This window comes from Filicampus tigris, chromosome 8, assembly GCF_054856515.1.
Source record: "Filicampus tigris isolate MCC_2025a chromosome 8, RoL_Ftig_1.0, whole genome shotgun sequence".
NCBI classification, from domain to species: domain Eukaryota; kingdom Metazoa; phylum Chordata; class Actinopteri; order Syngnathiformes; family Syngnathidae; genus Filicampus; species Filicampus tigris.
Genome location: NC_141224.1, coordinates 17,583,852 through 17,611,052, shown reverse-complemented (window position 1 = coordinate 17,611,052; position 27,201 = coordinate 17,583,852). Strand labels below are relative to the sequence as shown.

The window sequence follows — 27,201 nt, the reverse complement described above, 5'->3', positions numbered from 1 at the left end:
TTCCGAATGGCACATTCACAACATTTCACTCATTCAACTCACATTCTTATATTGGAGGCGCAATGGCTCAGTGGTAGCGTAGTTGTTTCTCAACTGGAGGTTGTGGGTTCAATTCCCGGCCATTCCTTCCTTGTTTCACTTTTTTTTCCTGACTTCCTTCTTTCATTGTTTCCCGGCTTCCTCTTATCTTGCTTCCCTTCAGCATTTTTTATATCATTCAAGGTCATTCAAATCCATTCCACTCTATTCAGTGTCATTGCAACACATTCCGCAGTTTTAATTCAGAGTCTTGGCCTTCACATGCAATTCCTCCAGAAATTGCATTCTCTAGTTTTATATGAGTTTTTACAACTTACCATTATGTCACTATTTTGATACCTGCAAGTCATCTATTAATTCAGGTTCATCATTCAAAGGGACAACATATACCGGAGATGTCCCCCCGTCCCCTCCGTGCTTTAATACAATATCTAATATCTTTTTTGTTTTCTTCAATGGTTCAGGTACATGGGTCTGTCGGTGAGCCGTGGTGGTTATGGGTGGAGGACCCAATCAATGATCATATCTACCACTCTGAGTACTTCCTCCTCCAGAAAAAGCAGGTTGGTTTTATGACAACACAAATTATATTAGATTAGATTATTACGACTCTTTTTAAACTAAATAAACAACAAACAAAAATCAACACAAGAAGTTCAATTATTGAGCATATTTTTTGAGTAGAGATACCCTGGTTCACCCTTGGTCCATAGGAACTAAATATAATGATATTGTTCGTAGCAAATGGTCCAAGTCATTTTTAACTCATTTTCATATCACTATCAATAACAAATACCAATGTTCTTCATAAAAAATGTAGTTGTTTATTTTTATGCCTGTGTAAATTCTCACCCAAGTCATGGTAATTGCAAAGGTTGAGTTGAGGCAACTGAACCCCTTGGGTTTTTTTCTTGTTTTCCAAAAGCAGTCAAAAATAACTTGTATGCCAATAAGTTACACTGAAATATACCGGGGTTGTTACAGTATTGGCAATATCGTTAATATCGCAATATTAAAATTGCCATAATATATAGTCGTCATGTCACGATATTAATTCATTATATCCCAATGACATATTTCATTTCTTTGAGGGTCTCAAAAAGTCCGGCACCCTCTGGTGGTTAGTTTATTACTGCAGTTTAATTTGATAGCACTTATATTTATGACTGGCCAACTCTATTTCTTTGTGAATTCTGTTATGTACAGAAATAGAAAATTGTGTTGTTTTTTGGGGGGGCGGGGGTGGGGTTATATGAGGTCTTTTTCTCATTATTTTTTTTTATAATTTCATGAGCTTTCATGTAGTATTGTGAGCTTTTTACATATCGGCAACCTCCCCACAATATTGTGATAATTATTATATGAGGTTCATATCATGATATTATCGTATGGGGACATTTGGATACTGTGACGTCCCTAATTATCCTCTCTATATAACTACCTTTGAACCTTCTGTAAATCCATTGTCCTGAAAATAGGATTTTAAGTGTGTATCTTGTTTTCTTCTTTGTAAGAGAGATTTTGTGTGTTCTTTCCTCTATTTAGGTGGTAACAGGAGAACCCCAGCACATCGTGTTTACCATTCCCATCTTTGAACCTCTACCCTCTCAGTACTACATCAAGGCAGTGTCTGACCGTTGGCTTGGTGCCGAAGCTATCTGCATCATCAATTTCCAGAACATTATCTTGCCTGAGCGACACCCCCCGCACACCGGTACACTACTTCGTACAGGAAACCTCATTGAACTAGTAAAACAGACTTGAACTACTAGATCGGGGGTGGGCAATTCCGGCCCCGAAGGCCGGTATCCTGCATGTTTTCTATGTCACCCTGGTGCAACCCACCTGATTCAAATGATCAGAATTGTTCTCCAGCTTCTGCAGACATTGCTGTTTATATGATCATTTAAATCGGGTGTGTTCCAGCACGGAGAGATGAACAACAGGCAGGATACCGGCCCTCGAGGGCCGGAATTGCCCACCCCTGTACTAGATGATATGATTTCTTTAGAAATTGTGTGTGAATGCAGAAAAGCAGGTGCTGAACTGAAAGTGCTGTGGCATTAAGTGAATTGATAAACTGAGAATGTGCGACTTGAAGTTGAAATGGTTTGAATTGTTCGAGGAGGAGGTACAGTGAATCTCCTTCAAGTGTCAGGGTTTTGTAATTATAATTATAGCTTGGAGGATATGTGATGGCTGTATTGGCAATGAATGACAATGAATTGAAACAACTGTATACGCATTTAGTTTTCCAGAAATGTATCTTCCAATTTCCATATTATATTTTCCTCACAGAGTTATTGGACCTGCAGCCGTTGCCGGTGACAGCTTTAGGACACCGGGAGTACGAAAGCTTGTACAAGTTCACTCATTTCAACCCCATCCAGACACAGATCTTCCACACACTGTATCACACTGATACTAATGTGCTGTTGGGGGCACCAACAGGCTCTGGAAAGACCATAGCTGCTGAGATGGCTATGTTCAGAGTCTTCAACAAGTACCCAAGCTCTAAGGTTAGAAATTTTTACCACCAGTCTCAGTTTTAGATAGGCCTTTGTTTGTATTGTATATACCAAGTATCTGTCTGCTACAATAAATGTTGTTGTTAGTTTTGTTGGGTTTTTTTTTTGCCATTGCTTTGATTATATCTCCAAATGCCTGGCGGAAGAAATGTTTGGGACCACTGCGTTTGTGTAGCAACGGAGATGACCCAATGCATCCCACATGTCAAAATAACAATATAAACACTTAAGGGTTATTAACCTTTTATATAATACTACAAATTATATCTGAATATGATTGCATGCCCACACGCGCGGTGCCAGAGTGTGGGTGAGATGGTTCACAGTCACCGCCAATTGTGAAAGTGCTTTTTAGGCTAGGTTCACACCGCAGGTCTTAATGCTCAATTTCGATTTTTTTAAAAAATCTAATCTTTTTGTGTAAGCGTTCATCTTACATTATAAATGCGAACTCGGTCTCTAGACCGTGTTGTGAACACATGCGTCTCCAAAGTGACCCGCATGTGCAGTAGAGACGACGTCACTCACGACATAGTGTTTACAGAAGTAAATGTGGTCCATGCATTTCTACAGTGAAGCAATTCGGTAGGAGGTAGAAATACAGTTTTGGGGGGAAATTATGAAGCGAAGCTCATTTCATGGAAATGACAGTAAAGCAGACTGATTTACCTTTGTGATTAACATCTGCTTTTACTTTGTAAAAAATGAGCAATATTTTGGGCTCATTTGGGTTTAGTTTAAAATAATTGATAGTTGCAGCCCAAAAAAACAAACTGATTTCATTTATTCAAAAATGTATGTGTGTGTGTTTTTTTTTTTTTTTTTTTTGTGTGCTTTCAGGTGGTGTATATTGCCCCCCTCAAAGCTCTGGTCAGAGAGAGAATTGAGGACTGGAAAGTCAGGATAGAAGAGAAATTGGGAAAAAAGTGAGTTTGGCGAGATGAAGTTCACGTAAATGTTTTTTAGGAAATTGGGCCTATAATGCAGAATGAGCTAAACACCTTCAGCATCCAAGCTGCCATTTATGTGTGTCTGTAAACTAGTTAACAATGTGGCTGCAGCAAATCACGATAATGACATGAGAAAATTGTTAATAATTGTAAATACTTTACTTAAAGTATGCATTTGTTTATTTGGTAAGCATTTGATCATTTTATTTTTTTATATGTATAATCAGGGTGTTAAGTTTTAATAATATTATAAGTGTATAATCAAGGTGTCAAGTTTTTTTTTGTTTTGTTTTTAAAAGATTAAAAGGTGTTTATCACTTAAAATGTTTTCCATGGTTTAATTTTATTAACTGTATATTTAAACAAAGAAGCAAGGAAACTGTTTTATAAACCAATTATACAAGTTATATCTAAGGTATGAGGAGTCTCAAGTGTTCTCTGTGCTTCATTTATGTGTAGAGTGGTGGAACTGACGGGTGACGTGACCCCAGATATGAGAGCTATAGCACAGGCTGACCTCATTGTCACCACACCGGAGAAGTGGGATGGAGTAAGCAGAAGCTGGCAAAACAGAAGCTACGTTCAGAAAGTAGCAATCCTGATCATTGACGAAATCCACCTGCTTGGTATGTAAGAATTGGAAGGATTACTAAAGACACCTTACTAATCACCCCCTCTTGCTTTTTAGGATGTCTGTAAATGCAGTTGAAAAACACGTATTGTAATACACAGTTATCATACATAAAAGAGTTATGATGCAAAATTAAATCCAGCAGTCAATGAAAATAAATAAGTAATGTGATAGGTGAACTCAAATAATGAATTTTCCTACTTTGGGCAAGAATTAATAATTGTTTACAAAAGGGCAAGGCGTACTCCTTCAAACTACACCAGGCTCACATAGCAGTTTACATTTTGAGCCTAATCAAGACACAAAGAATAGCAAAACTGAGAATCACAGATTTTGATTTTTTTTTTTTTTTAATCAAGCTTCACTGGCCTTCTTGGGTCACCTACGGGTGGCTAATCGGCAGGTCGAGGCGAGATGCCACAGCAGTTAGCTAGCAACGGGCTTCGGCTGGATAATACTACAAATAAACGCATTGCGGTTTCACTCCTCAGTCAGTAATCACAGCCTCCGTGATGGCGAATAAGTTACTCACTATCGCTCTCACAAAGGGATAACAAGGAGTAATTAACAGAGGGAAAGATGGAAAAGCCATGCTAATTGCTAAGCTGACCTAGTGTTATCGTGAAAGACAGGAATTAAGTTCTTGGGTGATTGAGTACAATTTTCATAGAAGTCTCGCTTGAACCGCGTTAAAGTGGAGCATAGCCATATTTGAACAGTAAAATAGCAGGCAATTTGATAAGTGTCTGTAGAGAAAATTAATATAAAATAGTGCTACACAGCTAAACAGAAAACAATTATGATTGTTACGGCATCCCATACGTCAGCAAGAGAAGACATTTGTACAAGAACTTCATTGCATAAAATAGAAACCTGAAATATTGTCTGTGCATCAACTATCCAAACCAATTTATCAGAAACGTTATTTATTACTTTGCGTGCGGATATTTCATTTTGACGTTTGATGTCTGATTAATCTAATTGAATAGATTTTAATACAATTGATAACAGAATGAGTAAAGGCTAATTTATCCATGGGCACACATTTGAGTAAATTATAGATAGACTTAACAACCGACCCGGATTCTACCTATGTCCACAATGTGGAGCGAGATCTTGGTTAAAGTAAGGCATTTTAAACTAAGAAGAACAGCTTTGGGAAGTTTTAGGATTTAAAAGCAGCAGCCACTTACATATTGTTAGTCACTGTCACTCACTTGCAATGGAATATTTTGCACATACTCTGCACAAAAAGTGTATCTTTTAAAATATAAACACAAAAATGGCTCTTAAAACAATTCTGCTAAGAAGAGTGGACCAAGACCATTTTAAACCCTTGATTTCAGTTATTGCTACCAATGATGGCACAATCACTTAATAGGTCCAGGAGCCAGTTTTAATTTATTTTTCCCTTAAAAAATAAAATTTCATGCATTTCATTTATTTTATTAAAATTGAGGGTGATGATCCAAGACATTTGAGTGTTAAAAAGTCATGTAAAAAAAAAAAAAAAAAAAATCTGAAATTAAAGGCCAAAACTTTTGCATGCGTGGCAATTTTGTTCATTTAAACAGTACTCCTGATAATAACTCCAATAGTATCACTCTACTGTGTACTATTCAATTATAAGGAGAATATTTTGTGTGATTGCAGGGGAAGATAGAGGTCCAGTGTTGGAAGTCATTGTGTCAAGGACGAACTTCATCTCCTCCCACACCTCAAAAGGTGTTCGAGTTGTTGGTCTCTCCACTGCGCTGGCAAATGCGCGAGACCTTGCTGACTGGTTGGGAATCGTTCAGGTAATGAACCAGAGGTGAACGGTCAGGGCGAGCAAAGCCTTCTCTGCTGGTCTAAATGTAAAACATGTACCACGAAATGATGTGAACAGGTGCAAACTGAATGTGTCTTACAGACTTTTAGGTGGCGCTTAAGGCCCACAGTCTCATTGTTAAGAATCAATGCCCTAGATACTGTATCTGAAATTTGCTATCTCAAAATGACCTATTATCATTATTCACACCAACATTTGTGAAATATTGAATGTCCAAAATGCTTTCTCATGTGTGTATACGTCTTTCAAGCTTGAGTGAGGGTTGTGGACGTCATTTTGGTGTAGCATAACCTCAACTTCAGCATTACCTTACTAGCCAAGGTAATGCAGGTAAAAACCTTTAAAATATCTTATGATCTTATGGACTTTCTGCATTCATGTTGTGGGCACCTTAAACCTGACTAAGCAATATTTAAGGTACTCACATTGTTTCTTTTACATAAGCCTTTTAACACTAAGTCTCAGAATAAAATGGTCAATAATGTATCCCAAGGGGTTAGTATAAATTGAACTTTGTGCGCTTGCCATTGAATATATACCAGAGATACTGTATTTTTTGTGAGCGGAACAGATTGAAAAAATTTAGAAGAAGAACACACACACGTACACAAAATTTGACCTCTGCATTTGACCTGTCTAAGTAGCGGACACAGCAAACACACTGAGGTGGAACATTACAAAATGTCCTGTTCCTTGCTGAACATGAGATTCTGTTGAACCACAATTCAAATCAGTCTCTGGGTTTCATTGGTTAATTTTCCTTAATTTTTTATTTCGTTATCTATTTTGTCAGGTTCAAGTTATTTCTGTGACCACTTGGGTTTTTCAGTCATTAAATGCGGGGGTACAAACAATTTTGTGCAGGTGTGGAGATGAGTCTTCAGTCCGGCCACAAGATGGGGTCATTGCCCATGATTAAATTCCTTGAATCTGCTTTACTTTTTGCTCTCAGTACTGGGTGGGCTGATTTGTAGTTCATGGGACAGTTCTTTATTGGTACATTTAAAATACTCAATGCACACAAAAAGACAAAACATGATAGTAACAGCATCCTAAATCACACTTTGATTTCAATGTTGTTGAGACCGCAACAGGCACGCCACCACAACACATTAAAATCCATCAACACCATAAAGCTTTCAGACTTTATAGCACCAGTCCTACAGCAATTTGTGGCTCGGTTTCTCAATGACAGTGATAGAAACCTCACATTACTACCAGATGGGGCTTTGTAACACCAGCTGCTCACATTATATTTTATACATTCTGTTTTCCCCTTTCCACTTTTCTCCACACCCTTCTTGTCTTTTGTTTGACAGGTGGGTTTGTTTAACTTCCGTCCTTCTGTTCGCCCTGTACCGCTGGAGGTTCACATTCATGGTTTCCCGGGACAGCACTACTGCCCCCGCATGGCCACCATGAACAAGCCCACCTTCCAAGGTACATCCGACTACTTTCTTGCTGAAGAGCTTTATTCTACAACAAAATTATTTATTCACCTCCCCACTTTTTCAGCATTTTACTATGTCCACACTTCTCAACCAATTGAAATCACTCGACATTTCAGGACAGTTATTTTTCGTTTTCCAGAATTTCCCATTTTTCCCAGAATTCCACATTTTCCACCAAAAGAAAACCATTCATTCTTAATGACGCATTCAACAAAAAAGTTCCCCATCATTCCATTCCAAATTCAAAATATTCACCTCAACTATTCCCACATTTACCACACACACTGTAACGTTCCCAATTTTCCCATAATAAAATTCACATATCCTCACCATCTTAAAATAATAATTTTTTCATTTTTTTCAGAAAACATGAAAAACGGAACCTTATTCTGAAGTATTTTATATGTATTAATAATTTCATTTAAGGCGTACAATTGAATGATCTGTTTAACTTAGGATGCAGCCGATTTTAGCAAAGGTGGCCAGCATGTTGAGTTGTTTAGGGCAGAAAAATAAATTTTGTCAAAATATGACTTTGGCCATTATTTTAAAAGGCTGGCGATATAAGACTTATTACACGTTATTCTCTCCACCTTCCTTATTTCCAGACCGATTCCAAGGATTACAACTGCAAAATGTTCAGTTTACGTATTTCTTAACCTACCAAGACCAGACACATCACATTCCCGTATTAAAACATATTACACAATATTCCCCCACCTCCCACATTTCTCGAATACATTCAAACCATTTGAACTTCAAAATTCATTCAGGGTTATCAGTCCCATTTTTTAATTTTTCAAAATACAATTTCAGATTAAGAGACTTTTCACATTACTCACACCTCCTTCCATATTTCTTGACCAATTCAAGTAAAAAAAATTCATATGTTCTATGCAAAAGAGTATGTTTTGTCTTACATTACAAAAAAAAAAATATATATATATATATATATATATATATATATATATATATATATAAAAATCAACTTTAATATACTTGGGGCACTTATCTTCACAGCAATACGTAGTCACTCTCCAGCTAAGCCAGTGCTGATCTTTGTCTCATCACGACGTCAAACCAGACTGACAGCCCTGGACCTCATTGCATACCTGGCGACAGAAGACAACCCCAAACAGTGGCTGCATCAGGACGAGAGAGAAGTAATTTACTTCACCAGTGATATCACAGCTGAGCTCATGTATTCATGCACTGTTCAAGTGCAGCAACACGAAAGGCGCATGCATTAGATCATTCATAACTTGTATTCATGGTACAATAAAACGGAAACGCACGCATGCACTTTCTCCTGGCAGGCAAAGTGGTGCAGATATACAGTATTCTTTTGTCTTTAAACATTTGAATTGTTTGTTTGCCCGCAAATGGACCCTGTTTTATGGACGCTAAGTTAACAGCAGTGTGTTACATATTACCCATGTAAAAGATTTGTGAAGTGGCTCACTTCCAGACATTGTAAATGTCCCAACAATGTAGATAAAGAGAAGGTTTTAATGGTGAACCCACATAAAAATCGAATCACAGATTAGTATGTACCTTGGTTTTAAGGTCCTGGTTTGGTTCACGTTCAGTAAAGTAAGCGAATCAGTTGTAAAACATTCAAGTTGTTATTTAAAACTAACAAAATATATCTGACACTTTTGAACAAACTGAGATTGTCAGATTAGTCTGTAGATTTTCCCTGACATATCTCTACAGCTCAGTCATTTTTTGACAACTTTTAGGGATTTGTGCAAGTAGTGTAGTGATAATGTGGAACTTCAAACACCATTTTTTTTCTGTAAACAAACTGTTATTTAACTTTTTACCCCTGTTCTTCATTATGTGCAAGTACATTTAAAGCAAAGTTGACAGTGACTTGCAATTAGATTATCTCAGGTTACCGGTAATTAGACACCAAAATCAAATTTTAATTCTGACTTTTGTGGCTTTTTTTGGGCTGTCTGTAGATTGAAGACATCATTGCCACCGTGCGGGATTCTAACTTGAAGCTAACTTTGGCATTTGGAATCGGGATGCATCACGCCGGCCTGCATGAACGAGACAGAAAGACTGTGGAAGAACTATTTGTCAACTGCAAGATCCAGGTACAATTTTGCGACAATGCACCAGGCTTAACTTGAAAATGATGTGTAGTATAATCACTAGAAAAAGCTGGCTGAAAGGTAAATTAATCATATTTAGACAATATAATCAAAATTACACAAAGCATCAAGGGAACATGGTAGGTTAAGTCCACATTGGTATCAATGCGTAAGAGCAATAATTGACCCCTAAACTGGAAGAGTGGCACGCTAACAATTAGTTTGGTTTGTTTCTGCATTTCAATTTGCAGACATGATATTTCTGTAAACGTCTATGTATTGGGTTACACCTGGACAGCCAAACATACCTGTCAGTCACATATTCCAAAGATCTTGCTCACAGGATTGTGTCAGGATTTAACAATTGTCAACTGACCTCAATTTTCTTATTCTCAGGTTTTGATTGCCACAAGCACTCTGGCGTGGGGAGTGAACTTCCCTGCTCATCTGGTAGTTGTCAAAGGAACTGAATACTATGATGGAAAAACCAGACGATATGTGGACTACCCCATTACAGGTACAAATTTGTTGTGAGGTTTGATATCTTTTAGGAGTGTAACGGTACACGTGGGTGTATTAATACGTTTCAGTATGGTGTGTTCGGTTCGGTCCACTTGCGTTCGGTTCGGTCCACTTATTAGTGCAAACTTACACACGGGCGCTACTGACTGTTGCATGCGGGAGAGGAGGGTAGCGGCACAAAAGAGAGAGCCAGAAAAGAGCCAGAGCTCGAAGGTCCCCCGGTACACTGCGGTCTCCTGTTTGGGAACATTCTGGCTTTCCTGTTAAAATCGCCGATGGGGAAAGGTACGCGGAGGAGTCCCAAAGTTCTGTGCCGACATTGCTACATGAGATTGGCGGCTATGTTGCAGATACTGTAGCACGTCCAAAATGCACGGCATCATCCGACTGTGAATGTTTCTTAGACGAGGGAGCAAAAACGTCAAACTTAAATAGCGACATTTATCATATTGTAGCGTCTTCCAGGAACACGCCGTCAGACATGGTTTAATTATCACATTTTTATTAATCCAAGTACAACTGCTCGCGCTTTTCTTTCCCCGCTGCTCCACTCACTTGCAGTACGCATTCATGAACATCGGAAACATAACTCAACAACACACAAATCCGAGCACAACACAGATAACCCAATTCGTTACAATATGCTGTTCAACATTCAAAGATCTCGATGCCTAAAAAGTGTATACAATTTCATAAAGACTTTTTAAAGTTACTGGATTTTTTTCATTATGAAAAGAGTTTTAATATAGTTAGCAATAATTGTAACTGTTATTGTACGTATTTTTTTTCATCACAAAAAGTGTATATGACTGTATGTACTGTAATGACAACTTGTCTTTTTTTTACTTGTCATCATTTCAAAATAAACATTTTTTATTTTTTTTTAAATCAGTTTTTTGTACCGAAAATATACAGAACCGAGTTTCCAAAAAAACTAACCGAACCGAAATGTGGTTTAGCGTACGTTACACCCCTACTATCTTTGCATAAAGTTCTAAAGTCCTTTGGAGCAAAACATTTTTATAATGGTAGGCCATGAAAAAGTGTGAAACAATTTTGCACAAAGTGTTTCTTAAAGCCAGAAGGGTGACATCTGAATAAAAATACTGATTCTTGTAACTGCATGTTTATCCTTTTTGTCCAAATTGTAATGTTCCTGAATTTTTGCCAAGGCGTGTAGACGGTTCTGATTTGGAACAAGCAACCATAATATTGTGTACAGCATATGGAATCTAAAATGAAGGTCTATTATTTTATGTATCTCTGTAGATGTTCTGCAGATGATGGGGCGAGCAGGTCGGCCTCAGTTTGATGACCAGGGCAAAGCAGTTATTCTTGTCCATGACATCAAAAAAGATTTCTACAAGAAATTTCTCTATGAGCCTTTCCCTGTTGAGTCTAGGTGAGTGCAAGAAGGAATTCTCTTACCATACAATTTAGGGAATTCTTGTATTACTTCATGTCTAATGGCATTTTCTTCAACTATTCAAGAAAAGGAGGCTGAAATAATTAGTTTAGCAAAAAAAAATAGTTTTCCATGTTAAGTGGACAAGTTAATGTTATCTATATCTACATAGACGTGGATACGTATTATAGTTTACAATTTCCATAAATAAATTGGCTTTCGACATTAGGGCTGCACGATGTTGGAAAAAAATGACATTGCGATTTTTGCCGGGGTTGCGATATATATTGCAATGTTAACAATAGAATTTTCACCAGATGACTTGAATAGATTTGTTTGGGAATAATTTGGTTAACTCACCATGACATCATTGTTTTCATATAATGTCGTTTAATCCAGACTAAGGGGGTCCATCTGTGAATGATGATTGCTGTATATAAAAGGGATCACAGAGGTCATGTCTCTGTAACATAATAGATTATTTAACATTGTATTTCACACTTCAATGTAAACAGCAGCAAAATATTAAACATATTTTAAATAAAAAGAGCAGGTGCACTAGACCCTTGAGTCATTTAAAAAAATAGAAGAAAATAAAAAACCTCTAAAGCAGCAGCAGCGTTGTAAACACCTTCAAACTAAACTATAAAATATTAAAAATTAAAAAGCAGGTGTACTAGCGCCTGAGTTGTTTACAAAAATATAACATTAAGATTTAAAAAAAAAACTTTGTGAAACTGCAGCAAAGTTGTAAACAAATTAGAACAAAAATATTAACATTTAAAGAGAAGGTGCATTAGTCCCCTGAGTTGTTCACAAAAATATAACAACAACTAAAACGGTCTGTAAAACATATTGCAGCCATGATTTGTCGGTGCTGTTTGGACTTCTTATCATAAGGAGTTATGCTGGCGAAGGCGTCTGTAATAGTTTTTCGAGTAGATGAAGTTTCTCCTTGGGTCCCACTTCTTAGTTTGAAATGCTCATACATGGGCTTGTGACGGCGATTGCAGCAACAACGGTGAGGCACTGTTGGCAAAGGATGTTTTGTTGTTCTGAATCTTCCTTTTTGTAGCCGAAATACTTTCATATTTTGGATGTTGACTTTCTTTTGGGGACTAAATCCACTGCCGCTTCTGCCGTCGTCTCCTCTTCCTCCATGTCGTCTCAAACCAGACAGCCGTCGCTGTGAGAGTGGAGGGGGAGGGGCCGGTGACTGCTTGGCAGGAGGGAGGGGGTGAGCGAGACAGGCTGTGTAGAGCACGGAGTAGCTTGCTGCTTTTATGAAGCAAAACAAAATTTTGCGTGTTCGAAGAAAAAAAAATAAAATAAAAAAAACATTGCACGTCCTACGATGTGACTATCGCGCATGCGCACATCGCAATCGCGATGCTCAAACGACACATCATGCAGGCCTAATCGACATGGAATCGAGCGTTTCATACAAACACATTATGTAACAGATTGTGAGGCCTTTATTTTGATTTACAAATTGTTTACATTAGTTTTAGTATTATTATTTTATCACTGTTATTATTATTATTGTTGTTGTTAAATGTAGAGATTGAGTGATTGTTGTATCCTTAGCCTCCTCAGTGTGCTGTCAGAGCATTTGAATGCAGAGATAGCTGCAGGGACTGTCTCTTCCAAGCAAGATGCAATGGACTACATCACCTGGACTTACTTCTTCAGACGACTGGTGATGAACCCCAGGTTAGGTTGTTACACATGAATATAATTTGCAACCGTAAAAGCTTAAATTCCACACAAAACTCAAAGAAAATGTTTACAATTAGTAAATGTTTTTAGCTGCTGAAGTCTTAAAAGGAACCGTGACCATAACGACAAACGAAAAATATAACCACTGACCTCTACTATTAAAACACATTGTTAGAAATGTATAATAATATTGTGATTTGATACACAGCGGCTGCCGTGTTTCATGTGCTCAATGCATTGTGAGTGCTGACAAGGGTTATTATAGTTTGGGAAATAATTATAATTAATTAAAGAATTAATTATTAATTCATGAATTAGTTTTATTTTGGTATGAGATTTCTTTTTAATTCACTTAGTTTTAATTGGCCGTTTGTTTTTCTTGCAAAGTTTGATCAAAGTTGGATGTACTATCATCTTAATTGTCTTTATTATTAATTGTGTATATACCTAAGATTTGAAGCTGTAAGCAAATGATGGTTATATAAGAGTAGCTGCTTGCTGGTGTAATATGCCACAATTTACATACGATCCGATTTATTGGACTCATCCCAACTACTGTTGGTGATTAGTTGACTAGCAAAGTTTGTGACAGCCCTATTATGTAGACTTATAATAGATAGATGGATAGACAGACAGACAGACAGATTGAAAAAATACTGCACAAAACACGGCTTTTAAATCATCATACTGTATATCAATATTTTGCGGGGGACTTTTTCACAACTCAGACTTCTGACTGCACTGAAATATTCTATCATGATGGTTTTATTGCATTTTATTTGTGCATAACATTTTTGCCACAAAGGTGTCCAAAGAGTAGTTGAAGTAGTCGAGGAGGACACAGTGGTTAAGATTTAACTACTTAATCTTAAGAATTATCAGGATTTGAGAATAATCTTAAAAACAAAACAAAAAAAAAACAATAACAATGTGTGACTCTCCAATGTACCGGTACTCATTTTATGTTACATAGTTACTTTAAACTTACATTTCGTTGATGTTTAGTACCTACAGGCTTTTAATAAAGAGACTGGTATTATTTTCTCTGTCATTTGACACATCTAGCACAATCATGACCAAGTGAAAATTGTCTTTGATTATACTTTGGCTAGTCTTCATGTGGTAACCCTTAATGGCTCCGCTGAGTATGGAACCTATTTACGACAGCTTGATAGTGTAATCTGGGAGTCATTTTCTGGGAAGACTGGTCATTTTCCTTTCATATAGCTATTTTCTTCTGTAAAGTGTATACAGACTTGTTTCCAGTAGAATGTTTTTTAATGCCCACATAGTATCAGACTTTTCACTGAGTAAAATTACACCTCACACATCTAAGGGTTTGATTCCTTACTTGTCTTTTTAACACCTTATAATTTAAAGTTTTCTTTTACGAGGGATGTCATTTTAAAACAAATAAATACATAGTTCATCAAAAATATTGTGTGTGTGTATGTATGTGTGTGAACATATGTGTACATATTAGGGGTGTAACGGTACGCTAAATCACATTTCAGTTCGGTTTCTTGGAAACTTCGGTTCGTTATATTTTCGGTACAAAAAAACAGATTTTAAAAAAAAATGTTTATCTTGAAAAGATGACAAGTAAATGGTACATGTTTTTTTAGGGAAAAAAAATTCAAGTGAACCATTTGGGTGACATTCTAAGAAATTACACCAGAATAAAAAATACACTAACAATAAAGATCTCTTAATTTTGTAAATTATTAAGACACTGAAATCTTTAAACACTCAGCAGCAACCGCCTATGACTATAGCACATCTAAGTATTCAAGTTAAAGACAAGTTGTCATTACAGTACATCTATACTTTTTGTGATGAAAAAAAAATACATACAATAACAGTTACAATTATTGTCACTGATAGTGTAGTGGTGCACGCGCCCGAGTTGTGTGCGGGCAGTGTGGGATCGATTCCCGCTCAGTGATGGTGTCTGTGTGCCCTGCTAATAGGGTTGCGTCAGGAAGGACATCCGGCGTAAAATGCTTTGCCAAATCAGTGATGCGAATCGAGCGTGCACTTGATTCGCTGTGGCGACCCCTGAGGGGATAAACCAAAAGGATAACAACAACAGTTACAATTATTGCTAACTGTATTAAAACTCTTTTTAAAATGAATTACAGTAACTTTAAAGTCTTTATGAAATTATTTACACTTTTTAGGCCTTTTAAATCTTTGAATGTTCAACAGCATATTGTAACGAATTGGGTTATCTGTGTTGTGGTCGGATTTGTGTTTTGCTGAGTTGTGATGTTTCCGAGGTTCATGAATGCATGGTACGGCTAGCAAGAGAAGCAGCGGAAAAGGAAGAACAGAACTGTTGTACTTTGTTTTTGGTTAAAAATACCGCTTGCTTCCTCGTCTAAGAAATATTCAAAGTCGGATGATGTCGTTTTAAGTGCTATTATGTTAGACATACTAGCTACAGCATAGCCGCCGATCTCATGTAGCAATGTTGGCACACAACTTTGGGACTTATACACAGACCTTTCCCCTTCGGCGATTTTAACAGGAAAGCTAGAATGCTCCCATACAGGAGACCGCAGTGTACGGGGGACCTTCGCGCTCTGGCTTGTTTGCGTATGCCATTATAATGCAATTTATCCTTGCATTTAGGATTAATCACAGCTTCTGGCGTCCTGGCTCCTCTTTTGTGCCGCCACCCTCCTCTCCCGCGTGCAACAGTCAGTAGCGCCCATACCGAAACGTATTAATACACCGTGTACCGTTACGCCCCTAGTATATATATATATGTATATATGTATATCCATATATATATGTATATGTGTATTTATATATGTATATATGTATGCGCCCCCACACATGCGCACATCCAACCTGATTTCAAGTGGCTTTGTGTTCAGTTACTACAGCTTGGAAGACATCAGCCATGATTCTATTAACAAATACCTCTCAAGTCTGGTGGAAAGGAGCCTACGAGACTTGGAGTGCTCCTATTGCATTGAAATCAAAGAGGTGTGTGATTTTGTTGTGCTGTTGAAGTGTTGAATTGTGTGCATTTTCCATTTGTTGGACTTTGTTGAAATTTCTGATTCTCAAAAGGACGACCGGACGATTGAGCCTCTGACTTATGGTCGCATTGCGTCATATTACTACCTGAAACATCAGACCATCCGCTTGTTTAAAGAAAGACTGAGGGCTGAACTTCCCATCCATGAGATTCTTTCCATTCTGACTGTGAGTATTCACATATCCATTGCAGAGATATTTGTTTGTCTGTCCATATGTTAGCAGAATACATTGTCCAACGTTCCAAAAGAATCTAAAGACATTAAGAATTGTTGAACAGGGTTCTAAACAATCAATTAAATCTTTTGTGAACTGCCTATTACCAAAAATATGTCTGTTCTCACTGTTCTAAAATTAGCCAAATTTTGATTTGATTTGACCGCCCCTACACTAAGTTTCTCTGCCCATAACTTGGCAGTTAGGCTTGGCGAAAATCTGCCATTTCCAGGAACTCCAGCCCCCAACTAGAAGGAAGCACTATCATGTCAAAGCAAAAAGTTAAGATAAGCCCTCCGAAAATGTGTTAAGCGTGCTGCAATTAATTATCCTACAAGAAGTGTCATTTGTGTGAATGGGGCCTAAAGCAGCAGTAAAGCAACCCCCATGGACCCTACCCCCTCTCGGTTACAAGCTGCACCACAATAGTGAAGCTTGTCAACCTGCTGCTGCATTCACTTTGCTTTCTTTTTCTTTCTGACACAGCAGTGATATGTCTTCTCTGTAAGTGTTGCAGTCTGGTCACGAATAAGCCAAACACACACTGCACCTCAACAGAAGCGCCCTCATTATTAGGCAGTTGTTTTTCTTCTTCGAGCACATTATTGTACTTCACCAACATATTTGACACTCATATTTCCTGTTTCCTCCAACATGTTTGAGTGATTATTGTGTTCTTCTTGGGTAGAATAAGATGTTGTTGTTAAATTATGTTTTCCATAATTTTCTGATCGAGCAGATACATATATTTTTTGGGGGGGTGGGGTACTCTTTTCTTCTCCCGACCGCCATTTTCCCTGTACTGAATGTTTATCAGCATTTTAGGGAGAATTTGGGGGTTTCATTTTTATTATTTTTCACCAAATTCACATCTAATAACCGATTTCAATGGCCATCAATTATATTTGAACTTTGTCTCTATTTGTAGGCTGTGTAGGTCCCAATTCCCTGTGTTTAATGCGGATTGACTGTAGAGTAAATAAACAAGTTGTTTAACTAGATCGGATGGATTGGTCTGTCTTCTCATCGGGTTGGTTTATCTTTTTTTTTTTTTTTTTTTTTACCCACTGATCGGTGATTGGCTCCAAAATCTTGTCAAGCCTAAAAACAGCAGCACATTTTGCACGACACAACAGTGCACAAAACAAAAATCCTTTTTTTTTTTTTGCTGTGTGATTTAAGTCATCCGTCAAGTAAACTTGCTAATAGAGAGCAAATTAAAAATATATGTAATATAATAATATAAGACAGAATCAAGAGCAAAACTGAGAAGAATGTAAATATATTTTATTGCTGCTGTCTGGAGTTTACATCCTTATGTAAACAAGACTTGTTCTTGTCTTTTTATACAATCTGTTATCTTACTGTGCAGCGAATGCTTGCGAACTTATATATTGGGTTTTCCTCAGGGTTCGTAAAAGCTTCCAAAAGATTGCAGAGATGCTTCGCAGACAGTTTTTACTTGTCCCAAATTGTTTTTCATGTCACATTCCCTAAAAAATTAGCAACAAGAAAAACATGTTTGGTTTAAGAAAAAATTGTCTGCAAACAACTTTGCAACCTTTTACGAAAACCTGACGAAAGCACGCCATTTACTACTTAAGCAAGCATTCGCCGCTCAGTGAGATACCATCTTAAAAAAGACTCAGCTGTATGTTTCGTTCTGTTACACTTTCTTGTTGCAATATTGCTTCAACGCTGCAATCCAATTTTTCCTATTCTGGGGGGAGTGAAGTAATGTTGCCGCTGCTGATGTTGTTTGCTTAACTATAATGTTAAATGGGCTTTTTTTATTTTACCAGAACATCAATTTACAGACACAACGCTGAATATAAATAATTCATTGATTGTTCTTTTCTGTATCATTCACACCATCAACTTTGACTTGGCTATGGTCCTTTTTCAGCTCCTTCATTTTGAGACTTGGACCAGTGATTGATGGTGCATCAACAGTCCTGGGAGTGGGGGATGGGGAGTGCAAGGCAAGCGGAGACAAATGCCTCCTGCACTGCCTGTTGATAGGACTATATTAGCCAAAGTTGAACTGGAGTGAATTAGTGAAGGTGTGCATGTCTGTGCATCTTTACAACCAAACTACTGGAAACAAGACCAGACACACCAGCATAGGCACAAAGAGAGACAGAAGGACCTTGAGCTTTAGTTGGGTGTCAAAGGTTTTGCTGCTGTGTTTTCCAGTGAATTGCCCCAATTATTTTTGAACAAATATTTCCCTGCACCTCCCAGCATTAAATCTTAATAAACATGAATGCAATGCAGACCTTAGACATGAGTAGAAATACACAATAGATTTCTCCATTTAATGGTATTCTCCAAGCAGAAATAAACAAAGGAGGCTACTTACATTTTTTTTTTAATGACAGCATGTTTGATCTGTGATCATGTTTGACACAGGATGCGGAGGAGTATGCCGAGCTGCCTGTGAGACACAATGAAGACCAACTCAACAGCAGCCTGGCTCAACAGCTCCCCCTGAAGGTCAATCCCCACTCCTATGACAGTGCCCATACTAAAACCCACTTACTACTTCAGGCTCACTTCAGCCATGCCCAGTTACCATGCAGCGACTACTCAACTGATACCAAGACCGTTCTGGACAATGCCATCCGAATCTGTCAGGTATGTTGCTAGGAGTCTTATATTCAGTATAGAGTTATAACCTACTTTGTTGCCGGAATCACACAATGTATGATGACTGACTGGTCGTAAAGGCCATATATCTCACTGAGTGATGAATGCTTGCGAGTGTTTGCGCACATAGCAAATGTTGGTTTTCGTCAGGGTTCGTTAAAGGTTGCAAATGTTTGCAAAAGGTTGCAAAGATGTTCCAGAACAGTATTGACTTCTGGCATTTTGAACAAGAATAATAACTCTGTAATTTTGAAAATTACGGTTCACTAAGGTGGGATAGTATAAGCAAGAATTCTGTACCCTTTTGACTACATCTTGGTATTCAACCATGATCGTAATCCAGAACTGTCTCCATATGCAGAAGCAGTTTTGAAGGTTTCATTGCCTCATTTGCCAGAGTGCAATATGTCAGGTAGGACTGCTGGTACTGTCTCTTAAATGCAGCTTCCTTTTCTTTAAAGTTTTAGACTCAGAACACTACACACACAAAGATTCTGTTCCACCTATCTAGAATTGAGGCTTCCAAGACAGAAATTCCTTGTGAATTCTTACTTTATTTCGGGTAGTACAGTAGCTTTTAAGGTCTGTCTTAAAGGTGAATCTATATTTTTTCCCCAATTTAAAGTTGGTAAATTCAGCGAGTAACAACACTCTAATCTGTTCTTATTGACTCGTCAGTCGGTCAGTGACGGGCATCTAATCGTGTTGAGGTTCACAGGGAAGCGCTAAACATACTTGCTAATCATATTCATACTTAACAATGTAAGGTTTTCCATTGATTTCCAAACACATGTTTCTGACTGTGGCCAAAAAAAAAAAAGCTAGTGTACCTGGCAAAAACCGGCACAAGCACAGAAAGAACATGCAAACATTGTCAGTCACTCATTTAGAATTAATCCCAAAGCCTTTTTTCTGTCAGGTATTGATGGGATCCTCTCTAAAATCCAGAGAGTTGTAAAGTTTTTGGTTGTCAAGTTACAATAACTTAGTTCAACATTTTTCCCCAAAAAATTGATTATGTGTAAAAGTTTAAAATGAGGCTTGTTTTTATGTGGATAATGTGTGCAGTTTTAGGGCCGTGTCAGGACGTCTGTAAGTCATTGTCCAAAACCTGGGGCATGTTTTTGCGAGTGTGACTTTGTACATATGCTTGTAATTTCCTATGCTGTGTATCGTGGAGTCAAACTGATTCCTACATACTGGCCAGTGAATGTGTTTACTTTTTGAGAATTCAAGCAATCAATATTTGATTAAACTATTCACTTTTATTTAAGGAATTTTACCTAATTATGGCATTCACATTATTGCATGTAAATTATCATGGTTTTAATTAGGTGATACTTGTGCAAATATACTATAGTTAGGAAACTAACATGTAAAACAAAATTAGAAATAGTCATTAAAATGACATGTATACACATTAACATGATATCACAATTTAATCACTGTTTGTTAAAAGTATGCTGACATTTTGAGCACCAACCGTTAACTCGTATTAGCTGTCCCTAGTTGGGACACCCACATCTTTATTAGGCCAAATATCCAACTTCCCCCCACGATGCAGCAAATAGGAATGTCGCAACATAAGACGACTGTTGACATTGTCACTAGCCGCTTTTTGAGAAATAGTTGCAAGAGGGGTTGGAAAATTAGCTAAACACCAACACTGCCAACACTGTTGTGCTCCTGCTCACTTGTACTAACCACATAGGTGCATATAATTTTTTTTTTTTTTTTAAAGCCTATTTTCAGGTGTTATTTTTACTTCATAATAACTGAGGACCGGTCACAGACTGAACCAATTAGTCAACTAGTCGACAAGTCAACTTTACATGTCAACGTTTTAAATCTCGTCTTTCAATCGGCCAATTTACAGAGGACTTTCAACTGACCTTCTGCTGCGGTCGCCAGTCACGGGATCGATGTTTAAGGTTTTGCCGTTCAGGATGTCGAGATCTGGAGGATCATTTTTATAATCTGATTTTAATTTGGTCCTTGAAATTCGTAAGCATGTTTTTGTCGACTTCAGTCAGAAGAGCCTTTCTTTTTCAACGCTTTAGCTTTTCTATCACTTTGGTTAATGTTAGCCTAAGTCTCATCGGTACATCAAACCTATTGCAAATGTTTTTTAGTCCTGCTTATTTACTTTTTGGCAAATTCCAGCCTAGGCTTCCTTTTATCCCTGCTAATGAGTGTTTTGTATCTTCTAGTTTAGCTTTTCTACTCCTGTTCCATGTTATAACCTTGCCCCTGCCCTTTGGATTTGTTGTTGTCATTTTGATAATTATTTTTCCAAGTATTTTCTTTCCAGCGTTACGAGGTTCGAATTACGATAAATTATTTTTTAAGATGTGATGAACTCGATGAAATTTGTAATCGTTTGACAGCCCTAGTTTCTGCATGATCATAAACATGCATTTTCTTTCTACACTCAGCTTCACAATTGCACGTTCTTCACCCATAGGCATCTTTCTATTCCACGTCTAACTAGTATAAGTGTAAATACACTAGTACATGAGGTTTGAGGAAATATGATGGGTATTAGAGGGCAGAAGACAGACGGGGTGATTTGCCGCAAGGGCTTGATGTGGCTGATTTCTGTACATATTGGAGCTGTTCCAATAATTTGCTCAGTAGTCGAGCCAAGGCATCTGAGGGTAATGGCGGCATTCTGTAGATGAGTGGCTACAAAGGGGATTTAGTGAATGATTCAATGTGTGACTATAATAAGCCGGCGGAGTACAGGATTAAACTCAGGCTCTATACTTGTGGGGATTGGCCACAAGAGTGAGTAAAGGTATGAGGATTTGTTTCTGTCTCTGTTTGGGATTGGGCATACAGTCCCTGGATAAAGTATTTGTCCCCTTTCTGATTTTAGATTTGTTTTTTCATCTGTATTACACTCAAATGTTGTGTAATATATCACAAAGAAAAGTCAAATAAATATAAAATGCAGTGATGAGTTATTTATTATGAGGAGAAATTTCCAAACCTATTCAGAAATCATTGGACTGTTCTGAAGTGATCTTCTATGGGCCTTTATCTAAATCCTATTAAAGATCTGTAGAAGTAGCAAAAACATGGCGTCTGGAGAAAGCAACCTAAAAACTTGGGACAATTGTAGGTGTTTGCTCATGAACTCACAAAACACCTGCGGCGGCTGCAGAAGTCTCATTGAAAGTTACAAAAATCGTTTGAGTGCCGTAATTGTCTGAAAAGATATCAAGTTAAGAGGCAGGCCTGTTTCTTGACTTTATTGTATTTATTTTTTTTCCGTTGAACCAGAATTCAAAAGCAATATCTGACTATGTCTGATGTACATTGGTTAAATTTCATTAAATATTTATTAATTATTACTAGGCATCCCCAGGCCCCATCCTCTGCACACCCTTGAGAGAGAGTTTACATTTTAGAATATAATGTCATCCTGGGCTTGAAAAAGTTTCTAATTGCTTTATCCATATATTATATGACTCTCTTATGCCTTGTCTCCTCAGGCCTTGCTTGATGTAGCGGCAAACGAGGGCTGGCTTGTTACAGCTTTAAGTATCTGCAACCTGGTGCAGATGATTGTGCAAGGCCGCTGGCTGCATGATTCTTCACTACTGACCTTGCCACATGTGGAGCAACAGGACCTCTACTTGTTCAGGTAAGCAAGAATCACTCGGCCTCACCGGCTTGCAGTTTTAAGAACAGATTTGCTCTTAACTCTTGTGTCCTCCTCAGCCATTTTTGTACATTTTACTCGTTTGGCATTGGCAATCGTTTTGGCTGTACTGTGGCGTGACATTTTGCAGGAAATGTCCATTGTCTTTTATTCTTACCTTTACGAAAGGATATTACCAACAAGTTTTTACGGCAGCAATATTTAAAGCAACAGGGAATGGATGTTTCACGCTCAAGACTTTAAAAATATAATTTAATTAAAAAAGAAAAAAAAGTACAGAACAATATATGTAAGCAAACATGCAGGACCTTTACTAAGGACTTTGTGAGAGCAAATTTAATGAAAAACATAGACGACTGAATGAGGCCATTTGTCTTTAAAAACGGCCCAGTGTGAAGTTGTCTAATAATGTTGAACATTCTGCTTGATGAAATATAGGAAATGGTCTAACCGGAAGGAGAGGGGAAACACAGGATACTACAATGGACCAATTGAAGGACTTCCTGAGTTGATAGCTACCTGCAGTGGAAAGGAAAGCCTTTTTGCAGCGATTGTCGGCCATGAGTTCCCTTCAAGTCATGTTGCTCAGGTAAAATTGGTTTACAACAACAGTAGTTTAGAATGTATCTGTTTTTACCCTGATCAAAAAGGCTCGTTTTTATAAGAATGAAGTGCTTACAGTATGTCCAAGAAAAGAAAATCACTTGTCTGAAGACATCAAATAGAACTCTGTCCTTCTTCAAGTCGTAAAAATATTTTATCTGTATTTGACTACATTTTTGTGAGAATGCTTGCATTGATATTTGCCAAAACGACAAATCGTGTTAGTCTTTTATGATTGACAAACATTTTATTTTTCTGTCAAATGTTACCCGATTTTAACAAAATGATCACTCAAAATGTGCATTCAGGATCAGAAATTTAATTTCTACTGAATGTGTATTGAACATGATGTTCAAGTTAACCATCAGAATCTCATTGAACATTTTCAGACTCTTTTGTCAAATTTCATCAGGTCAGATTGTAACTTCTTGCACTTGTAGAGTCTTATTAGCTATGAGCGATGCTTCCGTCCATACTCCGAGCGTCGGCCTGGTTCAAAATACCGAAGTGTGAGAGTGGCAAACTCCATTATTTTATGTGATGAATTTCAAGCCTTTAGTGTGAACGTAATTTAAAGTAAACAACTAACTACTGTGTTTTGATTGTAAGTACAGTTCTTCAACATTTCATTTTTGATAGTTATCATACCAGGCATGTAATTACCCTCTCGCGCACACCACACATACACACCATTAGCAATGACATGCCATGAGCAGTCTTGCCATTGTGCTCCCAGATACCTCCAGGATCCCCAATTACAGCTCCACTGATGGGGTTTGCTGCTCCAATCTAAGTGCTAATTGCAGCAGTAATGAGAGTGAGCAGGCGCGACAGCAGGCTCTGCAGCTTCACCCAATCAGCAGGCCTGCTTTCATCCTTCCCCACCTTTACTCCCCTCGTCGGCCCCTGCCCTCCCACAGTATGGTGGCCTCGCTAATTAAATAATTAGATGTGCAGCAGTGTTCCTGTCTGGTTTGCTCAGAGTGAGTAATCCTCACATAAATAGCCTTTGCCGTGGTGAATCGGAAAGGTTTTCTCCCCCAAGCTCCCTTTACACACATGCACATCTTTCTTTTGACTGTGTGACTTAATTTGCCATAAACACATAGGAGGCATGTTCATAAGCATTGTTTATTTTATTTAATCAAGTTTTAATTAGATAACATAACGGATTTGCATTACATTTATGTAAATTATTATTTTCAAAATGCATAATAACAGAATACGATTCATCAATCAGCTTATACTTGTGTGTGTACATTTGTGTGTTTAAGAAATATTGTATATTCATTTTGTCATTTTTATTGAAATTATCGATGCCAAATGCATCAAGTATATTGTTTTTGACCAAAGTCTTCCCACTGAGCAGGCTGCCAAATAGGTTAAAGTTTCTTTTTTTCGACAATGATCTTCTTATTTTAGTAAAGAGAAGAACTCTCTTACCGTGCTGACAGTTTCGGCTGTCACTGCAGCCTTCCTCGGAGCTGTCGCTGCTTTCTCGTGACGTGTCTAAAAACAGCTGACCGGGTCGGGTCAAACTTGTAGAATCTTGTGAATAAGTACAGTGCAACTTGAAACTATTCACAACACTTCACTTTTTGTGGTTTGAACATATTGGTTTAGTTCGACTTTTAGTATATTAGATCAACCTTTATTGAGCAAAGGCACATATTTCACATTGGAAAAAAATTCACAGCACGCCACTTAGCAAAGTGATTCACAAAAAGTGGATTTGCAGGTAAATTTGTACCTCCATCTCTAGTGGAAGGGCATTTAATTATTTTTTTCAAATTTTTTCAAACGTTAGGGTGAAAGATTGTCATAAAATGTCTGGTTAGTGAATGAGTTAATGCGCCACGGCACACTGGTTGAGAATCACTGTATTAAATGATTCATTTATTTTCTTAAAATAGCACATTCTATTTTGATTCCTTTAGTAAAATGTATAATATTCATATGCAGTATACAGAGCTGGGCATTCGGTCTATCCGCTATCTACTGGTCCGTCTATCCACCTATGACGGACGCCTGTTTGGCTGACGGTTGATGAATGACAGGAAAAATTTTAAAATAGACAGACTAAGCATAGTCGGAAGCCTATGTATTTAATCCGTCTTTCGTCTGTAGTGCGCTTTTAGTCTCTTTTTCACGGCGAAGCTTCGATGGCCGCGATGAGGAACAATAGTGAGTCTGGCAGTATACTCGTATTACAGTTTGTGGTCGCTAAATAAATACAGGTATGTAGTGGTCTGCAACATCGATGTAACCTTTTGAATTAACAATTTTTTTTTCAATTACCAGTAATGTTTAAATAGTCATCACAGACATTTGTCTGTCGGCTTTGAACAATGAGTCAAAATGCTCAAAATCGGCTGGCACTCTAGGGGTTGACTTTTCAGAAAACGCTTGGTACTGAAAGAGTTCAAACTGCTATCGTGACCTTTTTTCCCCTCCCTTTGGTCAGATGTGGACCTTCCTCAGTCATCTTCCAGTGCTGGAGGTCGCGTTGAGTCTCAAGGGCTGGTGGGAGGAAAGCCAACAACAAACAGAGCGCCACCTGCCTGCTGCAGAAGCAAACCTGAGGGAGGCCAGCAGCTGGTTGGATGTCCATGCTGACCAGGAATATGTTTTGCAGGTGTCACTGAGACGCATCAACCAGGGCCAGCAGAGGGTCAGTATGGCTGAGTGGATATTTGAACATAACACCCGGCCTGTCAAGCCAAACCGTCCTTTGCTTGGAGTGCCAAATGAAGTTGAACTCAAAAGCGAGGCTACAATTAAATGCATTTGCAATATAACCTCGATATGATAAAAGGGATTTGCTAATCGCAAAGGCTGCAGTTTAACTGGTCAGTGGAAGCATAGCGGGGCGTTTTGAGCAGGCAGAGAGGTCAACGCTGTAATTAAAGCCTGCCGCGCTAGATGCGTGTAATTTTCAGTTTTCCTTCTCACGAGCCCTTGAGGTGAATAGCTCCCATGTTTGATCTTTTTCATCCTGTGAAGTTAAAAAAAAAAAAAAAAAAACTCACCATAGGCACTCTACTTGAACAGTCACCAATCAAAGCACGTCCTCCAGTCAAATGATTTGAAAATAGAAGCCCCATGCAAAGTTCTAATTGTCCTACTTCCTCCATGTTTCAGTGGTTTTATTTGAATGTTTAGGGCAAAAAACACCTTAAAAATATGGAGGATTATGACAGAAGGATTCAAAGCTGTTTCTTGTCTTAAGGTGCTATCAGGATACTACACATTATCTGTTAATTTTCTCTAATTAATAGGCAAGTGGCATGCTGTCACATGACATGTATGTAGCTGATGCAGCTCTCCTCATCCTGCTTGGCCTGCTTGTAGTGGAAACAAGTTCATAAATGAATTTGTTCAGTCAAGACCTCAATGCCAAACTGATAGTTTGTAATACTGAATGTATGGGCAGTTTTGTTCAGAAGACCTCAATGCCAAACGGATAGTTTGTAATACTGAATGTATGGGCAGTTTTGTTCAGAAATCATCATGATCATGAATGGTGTATTAATTTGGGCCTTTTAATGATTGATTTGTTCTTTTTACAAAGTGGAATGATGATCTACAATTAGTTTGAAAATCATGAATTGTGTACTGAAGTTTGAAATTATTTAAAATGTTTTGCTATCCCAAAAAAGTCAAATGTATACGTACAGGCACATAAATACATATGTAATTCAATGTCCCTTGTAACTCGACTATATATATTTTTTTTAACTAAGCTTGTGGCATAATTCTGGCAGTGTATTTGACCATACTTTATGCCCATTTAAATACCGATAAGTTGGTGTCCTAGAACAAGCCAGCATTTCAGCATGG

The 27,201-nt window shown here is 37.8% G+C and overlaps 1 protein-coding gene across 1 annotated transcript in view; it reads left to right on the top strand.

Annotated features, from left to right (window-relative positions):
• The window catches only part of ascc3 (activating signal cointegrator 1 complex subunit 3), a 66,876-nt gene that overhangs the window by 36,403 nt on the left and 3,272 nt on the right, over positions 1-27,201 (top strand). The window contains exons 23-40 of the mRNA XM_086038457.1: positions 504-602; positions 1,585-1,753; positions 2,338-2,558; positions 3,408-3,493; positions 3,977-4,143; positions 5,802-5,947; positions 7,299-7,419; positions 8,451-8,593; positions 9,398-9,535; positions 9,929-10,049; positions 11,324-11,456; positions 13,047-13,172; positions 16,061-16,172; positions 16,260-16,394; positions 18,855-19,079; positions 22,589-22,740; positions 23,197-23,347; positions 25,826-26,032. Coding sequence (XP_085894583.1) covers positions 504-602; positions 1,585-1,753; positions 2,338-2,558; positions 3,408-3,493; positions 3,977-4,143; positions 5,802-5,947; positions 7,299-7,419; positions 8,451-8,593; positions 9,398-9,535; positions 9,929-10,049; positions 11,324-11,456; positions 13,047-13,172; positions 16,061-16,172; positions 16,260-16,394; positions 18,855-19,079; positions 22,589-22,740; positions 23,197-23,347; positions 25,826-26,032 — 2,652 coding nt within the window. The remainder of the gene's footprint in view (positions 1-503; positions 603-1,584; positions 1,754-2,337; positions 2,559-3,407; positions 3,494-3,976; positions 4,144-5,801; positions 5,948-7,298; positions 7,420-8,450; positions 8,594-9,397; positions 9,536-9,928; positions 10,050-11,323; positions 11,457-13,046; positions 13,173-16,060; positions 16,173-16,259; positions 16,395-18,854; positions 19,080-22,588; positions 22,741-23,196; positions 23,348-25,825; positions 26,033-27,201) is intronic.